Here is a 7,138-nt window from a genome sequence, read left to right as displayed (position 1 = left end):
CTCTCTCTCTCTCTCTCTCTCTCTCTCTCTCTCTCTCTCTCTCTCTCTCTCTCTCATGTGAAGGAAGTAAATACAGACATAAAAATAAATACCAAAACGCAAAGTAGACGTATATTCCGCGCACGCAATAGAAACATAAACGTCAAAAATAATCGATACCATATAATTCAAGTTTCACACTTCACGTACTGACAGCAAAATGTAAAACTATTATTGTAAAACTATCATTTCACTAGGAACATCTTACTTTAAATACCTCACTTGTAGCTAAATTTCGCTAAGCACAAGTGCATCTATTTTACACTCATTGTACAAGTCAAAAGTATATTAGCAATAAACAGTCAACAGCACCGTAACATTCACGTCTTCCTCCATATGCTGTGTTTCAATTGTCCGCTGAAAGTTACCGCAACTAAAGACTCGTCAATACTGCAGCATAGAAGTGCTGACTAGATGGCAACTCCTTTTTCCAGTGATCAAACTTTTTAGCAAAGTAAAAAATGTCGTTAAGCTGCAGGTTTCCCACGCTTTTATGGAAGTTTTCAGTGGTCTCTTTCGTATTGCCACATAAAAAATTCTTTGCGTGCACGCTCATAACCCTGCAATTACAAATGTACGACGGTAACAAGGAAAAAATACGAAACAACGAAAGCAATGGATGTTTCTGACAATGGACGTTATGTGCGTTCACGCGATTATAATTTATTCACTCACTAATATTGACTGCCAAAGGCGCCAACAAATCGATACGCAACCATATCTTTCGTTATGCTTATTTTGGTTGCTGAAATATTTATAACGATACGAACATGCACATATAACGAACTTTGTTCTATCGAGAAATATATGTTGAGAGTATACGTAACGAGTGAAGACTTCTTTTCCTCGATAATGCAAGACAGTATCTTTTTAACTGTTGGCATGGATCGTTCAAGTAGATATAACGGTGCTGTTTACCACTACCGGCCCACGTTTTTATTTAGATTAATTATCCTTCTATTTAAGAGTATTAACATGATTGAAGTTTTCATAATCTTCTTTACATAGATATCCAAGTGTGCGACTGATTTTTTCAATAAAATTTATCAAAATATATCGCTCAAAAGAACTGATTATAAAATTTGATTTTCTAAAAGAATATAATGGCTATTCGTCTCGCGTAATAACAAGAAAATGCTTCGTAAATTCCATTGATACATTAACAGCTATAAAAATTAAATTCTCTACAACTTTTTATTTAGAAACGTCGATATATTCAAATATACTCGTGCAGTCCATTTTTAACTCATTTGTTGATGTATTTGTTTCTACAGGCAAATTTTGCATTATATGTAAAATTTTAGCTTTTAGCGTAAAGTGAAACTTTAGTTTTCAATGACAGATTTCGAATGGGCGATTAGTGTAAATCGGTTTATGCTAAACATCGTCGGTTTGTGGCCGTCAGATCGGGATTCGCGACAAATCGTAGGACCGAAACTTCGACAGCTGTGCAGTTTTATAACGATAGTTTTCGTACTCATGATACCGAATTTAATATCATTGATAAGAGTATGGGGTGACATGATATCAATGATAAATAATATGCAACTTAGTCTACCTCTGACGATTACAATTTTGAAAGTCTGTATTATTTGGTACAAACAAGAAAGTATATTATGTTTAGTATAGTGTTTTCTTATCGATAACACTTGCAAAACTTTATTGAATTTGTAAAACACGCAAAAGTATCCACGTAGAGAAATAGTAACTCATAACTTCTTATTACAGTTTTAGCCTCTCTAATCGATATGATTGAAGGAGATTGGATGAAGGTAAAGATTAAAGAGGAGCGAGACGTTATGCTAAGATACGCCAGAATTACTCGTCTGATCGCTATGTGCGGATTGTTCATAATAGTTTTAGCATTAATCGTTGGGTTTGGTTTACCATGTGTCGAAATGACAAGAGGATATATTACCAACTTTACTAACTCTGGAAAACATTTACCGATACCAACATACTACCTGCACGATGTGACCAAGAGTCCGCAGTTTGAGCTGACACTACTGGCACAAATAGTTGCGACGTCCATGAATGGTATATCTTATTCTGCGATCGATAACTTGTTCGGACTATTAGTTTTTCACGTATGCGGTCAATTAGAAAATTTATATTTGCGGTTGACACATATGAAGAAGTATCTCAACTATAATGAAATTTTGAAATATAACGTCCAAGATCACATTCGTTTGATCAGGTACTTAAAATGAATTGTAATGAAAGATAGATACTTTTCGAAAAATCTTATATTTAAACACCTTACAAAATTACATTTTTCTCTGAAGAAAAGTTGCTGTTTCAGATCTATCGAAATCATTGACGATACTTTCAATTTAATGCTACTTGGCACGTTACTTTACTTTGCAGGACTATTTTGTCTGCAAGGATTTCTCATAATTTTTGTAAGTCCAAAATGATTGTGCACGAAATTACTTGATTAACCCTTTAAGTCATAATGTATCATATATGATATACCTTTTGTACCGTAGCTTTTACAAATTTAAATTAATTTGTAGAAACTTCGAGGCGATAGAGGTGAATTCATTGTGAAGCTTAAATGTCCCTCTAACAGAACCATCTGCATAGAACATTAAATTTTGCAAATTTAATTATTCATAAATAAATTAATATAAAGAAATAGTATTTTTTTTAAACTCATTTGCTAAATGCTGTAAATATAAACGCAACCTCAAAAATTTTTAAATTCCAGATGACGAAATCAACATAGCGAGCTAAAATACCAATAATCGGGATAAGTTATGTTTCTTCCCGAGTGAAGTTGAATCCGTGAACAACTTAAATTTAAAAAAAGTGATTTTAAACTCGTGATCTCAGAAATGCCAAAAATCCTCGGCTATCAATTTTCACGGAAATTGAGGGAATTTTTAAAATTGTTGTTCGCGTGCTATATTGCATCCTCCATTTTCAATTTTTAAAAACTGACTTTAAATTTATAATTAATGATCCTAAAAACTCCTAGAAATCGATTGAACAAAGGAAAAGAAAAATTCGTGACTTAAAGGGTTAAAGAGCTTTTCCTACAGCTCTCGATAATTTGAAACGAACATATATTAACAATCTACAAATAATACGTGTTGATCTACTTTAATATTTAATAATATTCTTCTTAATTTTCCTCATGCACAATGATTTTTGAGTATAACATGATGAGTTTCGGATGATACAGATTTTAAATTGTATAACTTGTATTGGTAACTATTTAGGTTATTAATCAAAAAGACCAATTATCAGTTACCCAGTTCGGTTGGTTTGTCATAACGATTGTAGCTCTTTGTTCACACATGTGTCTTTATTGTGCCGTTGGTGAAATTCTAGTGACACGGGTAAGTTAAAGAATATGACAAAGACTTTAATGATTGAGTAGAAAGAGAAAATTATATACTTTTATTACTTAAATAGGACATTCGGCAATGCAAAAAGTTAAAAAATATTCACTTATTGTTTGAAAACGGCTTAATCTCTTTTTCTGTTCTTCGTAAATTCTTGCAATATATAATAACAATGCTGATAAGTATTCGTAATATATTCGTAACACACACAGAGAGACCCGATCATATAAATAATATTTATATATTTATATTTATGAAGTATTTTTAAATAATAGGAAAAGTTACATACAAAATTTTAGTGATAAATCAAAAGTTATAAAGTTGAATATTGCAACATAATAATATAAGCAGACTACAAACAAATTCATATTAATATATATATATATATACACTCGTCAACAAATTTATCACATAGATTTATGTCGAAATTTCGCATAATTTTAAGTAAGCATAATACCCGTTAAATATTATCGTATTTAAATCCTGTTTTTTTTTTTTTTTTTTTAAGAGTGAAGTCTGTACTTTAAGAAGAGTATTTGTAGAATTTTGAATTGATTCTCTCCCCTTCCCACAGTCTTTCCAAAAGTAAGGACGTGTTGCGGCTCCAAAAAAATTGCATAATTTGACGTATTCTACGGAGTGGAATAAATTTTTTTAATTAATGACCGCAATAAATTTGTCTATTAGTACTACAAAGATATGAACTTTTACTTTCCTGTGATATTCACTAGCGCATAGAGTTTACTTATGAATTACGTATTGGACTTTGTTCTGACGGTCGGTTAGATGGTTCGACTCATCTGGATTTGCGTTGGACCATGTTAGTTAGAGTTTTATACGAGTTCAAGTGCGACGGCCCGTGGTTTTTGCTAGACTTTTCCGTGTATGGCCCTAAATTTAATGGCTCTCGGGCCCCGACGGATACGGTGCACGTCACAAGCACGGTGGACACATAAACAGTTTCAATTTTTACGACCAGATATTCTATGAGATCTTGGATCATGCCGCTCTACGTCTTATATCAATCGTGGGAAACGTGAGAAACGTGAGAAACGTGGTTCATCCTATGCGTTCGTTCTGACTCGTGATAATTCAGACGAAATAATATATAAATTGCGTGGATCCCACAGGATATAACATGGTACAGGACTTTTTATTCAATTTAACCCAATGTACAAGCACACGATACACAATATCATGATTATATTCACTACAGCTCATTTACCATATGAAGTGTCATCATATACAAATCTTTTTTATTTGACATCACGATATTAATTGCAAATATCGCAAAGCGGTATAAGACTTTTGTGGATAATTATTCCGCCTAAGGAACTCAGCTCCACAATCACATTGAGAAATGTTGTCAAGGATATCAAGGATATCCAGAAAGGATAGGGCCGCCTAATGTTCTTGTTTAGCGTGCCTGCGGATCGCCAAAGATTTTAGGAGACTTTTCGCGACTTCCTCCGTAGCATCATGGGGATATGCCAGAATATCCCACAAGCGGCCACTGTCTTTGCCGAAGACGATCTGACGTTTTCGCCAGATTCTCTCAGCTTCCTCCTACCTTTCGAAAATTCCCTCCGCCAGCTCCTCAATTTTCAGGGAGCTGAGGGAGGGCTCGTCAAGCACACAAATCCAACTTTGTACAGGAACCTTGAAAGGAACTCCGGAGGAAGTCCTAATTGCTCCCACTACGACTGTTTTCGACGGTAGTCACTTCGGACGGTGCGTCTGCCAAGGACGTACCGCTCAACCCATAATCCTTTAATGACAGTAAGTCATTACACTACCCTCCCCACTTCCAACCGGCCTGACATATCAGAGACTAGAATTCTTTTTCCTCCTCAACATTTCTCCATAAGTTGGGATTGTTAATAGAAACTTCACCTCTATCACCTTTTTTATAGAGGTCTTCCTCGAAGTCGACTGCATCCAAAGGTTAACGAGCCCGACCTACGCGTAGAATGGGCTGCTTTGGAGAAACGACACCCACTCGTCTCGTCACGAAGTCATTCTTTAGTTGAATATTTCATAGGCGCCACTCTTCTCACAGAGTGGCCGAGCCTCCACCAGATTCGGCCGCAGCAACAATCGCGTCTGAAATATGGAAGAGAATTACAAACCTAGAACCAAGTAGATGGGTTCCTTAATCGTTTTTTTTACCAAAAATATATAAGGGTTGTGTTAGGTTAGATTAAGTTAGATTTTGGGGAGGGCGTCCTTTCCTCACGCATATTTATATACTGTTTACCATATTTTAGTGAAAACCCTGAGCTTTATCCTTTCTTCTACTCTTATTTAATTAAATTTAACTTTTTGTTAAAAAATTAAAATTAATATTTAAATTAATATCTAAATTTTAAATTAATTTTTAAATGTTTTTCTTTACTAAATGAATTAATCAATCGCATAATAAAATTACAAATTCTGAAAAGATTAACAAATATTCTTATGTTAGCTTTAGGAATTAATGCACACACATTGCCACTATAGCTAATCTATTATATCGTGTCTGATTACTCCCAATCTTCAAAATAATTTTTTATGAAATCTGGCAGCACTTTATTTATTTTTAATCAATAGTTTTTCCAGGTCATGAGAGGCAAGGGAACTCACGTGAAAAAAGCATTCCATTTATTTTTAACCAATTGCTTTTCTAGTTCCTGTGAGGCAAACGGACTCACGTAAAGAAAGCACTCTGTTTCTTGTCAATTCCCTAAATCAAATCGCATACATGTAATACATATTTTTTGTAGTAATTTTTTACGTAGAATCGGAGGGCGCTATCAGATTTCACGTAAATTATTTTGTAACTTAATTCTTTAAACAATTTTGATATACAAAATTAATTTATTCAACTTTTTTATTAAGGAATTATTCTTTTTATCATACTATAAGATTCCATATGTTATCTAAATGATATTGTTGCTGAGTTAACAATAATCTGTGAAAAGTGCAATAATAAAAAAAATAATAAGTAATTTTTTATGATAAATAGAGGTTAGTTGGCATATATGTAATATATATTATCGTAGTATTTTTTTTCCAGAATCAAATGGCGCTGTCAGCTTTTAAAATCATTTTACAACTTAATTAAGTTTAAACAATTTAACAAAATTGCTAAATTGCTAAAAATGTTTTCAATTCCACTAACTCATTATAGACCATAGCAAACTCAGCAAAAATATTATCCAGGTAATATGTGGATTATAGTATCAAGTAAAAAGAATAATTTTTCAATAAAAAGTCGAAAAAATTATTTATTTATTGTTATAAACTATTTATTTATTTAAATTATTTATTTTTTTATAAATAACTTTTTCAACTTTTTTATTGACAAATTATTCTTTTTACTAGATACTATAATCGATATATTACCTAGATAATGAGTTAATGGAAGTGAAAAAATTTTTAAAATCCATTATTCAATAAAGAAATAGCGAATTGATATTTTCACACACACACACACACACACATCTCTGAACATCAAAGACCCATACTATTTCTTTATACTATTATATTATAATGAGAATGTACGTAGTATATAAAAATTATATACTCGTGATTCAGCTCCAAATCAACATTATTACAAATATTTATCAGCATCGCTATCATGTATCGTGCGAGCTTACAATGAAGAAAGAAAATTATAAGTCGTCAACAGCGACCAGACAAAATTGGTATAACGTAGTTATGGACAACGGGCATTTATATCTCTATCTTTCAAAAATTAATTTTCGCAA

General features: G+C 32.8%; 1 protein-coding gene across 1 annotated transcript in view; it reads left to right on the top strand.

Moving 5' to 3' along the window:
• The first annotated feature begins 921 nt into the window (after window positions 1-921).
• LOC116848890 overlaps window positions 922-7,138 on the top strand; it is a 6,324-nt gene continuing 107 nt past the window's right edge. The window contains exons 1-5 of the mRNA XM_032825449.1: window positions 922-946; window positions 1,382-1,648; window positions 1,768-2,236; window positions 2,342-2,441; window positions 3,264-3,383. Of these exons, the coding sequence (XP_032681340.1) occupies window positions 922-946; window positions 1,382-1,648; window positions 1,768-2,236; window positions 2,342-2,441; window positions 3,264-3,383 (981 nt within the window). The remainder of the gene's footprint in view (window positions 947-1,381; window positions 1,649-1,767; window positions 2,237-2,341; window positions 2,442-3,263; window positions 3,384-7,138) is intronic.

This window comes from Odontomachus brunneus, unplaced genomic scaffold, assembly GCF_010583005.1.
Source record: "Odontomachus brunneus isolate Ranch 3 - 2012 unplaced genomic scaffold, Obru_v1 Obru_scaffold_101, whole genome shotgun sequence".
NCBI lineage: Eukaryota > Metazoa > Arthropoda > Insecta > Hymenoptera > Formicidae > Odontomachus > Odontomachus brunneus.
The sequence above is the reverse complement of the archived record's forward strand: the minus strand, read 5'-3'. Positions and strand labels throughout refer to the sequence as shown.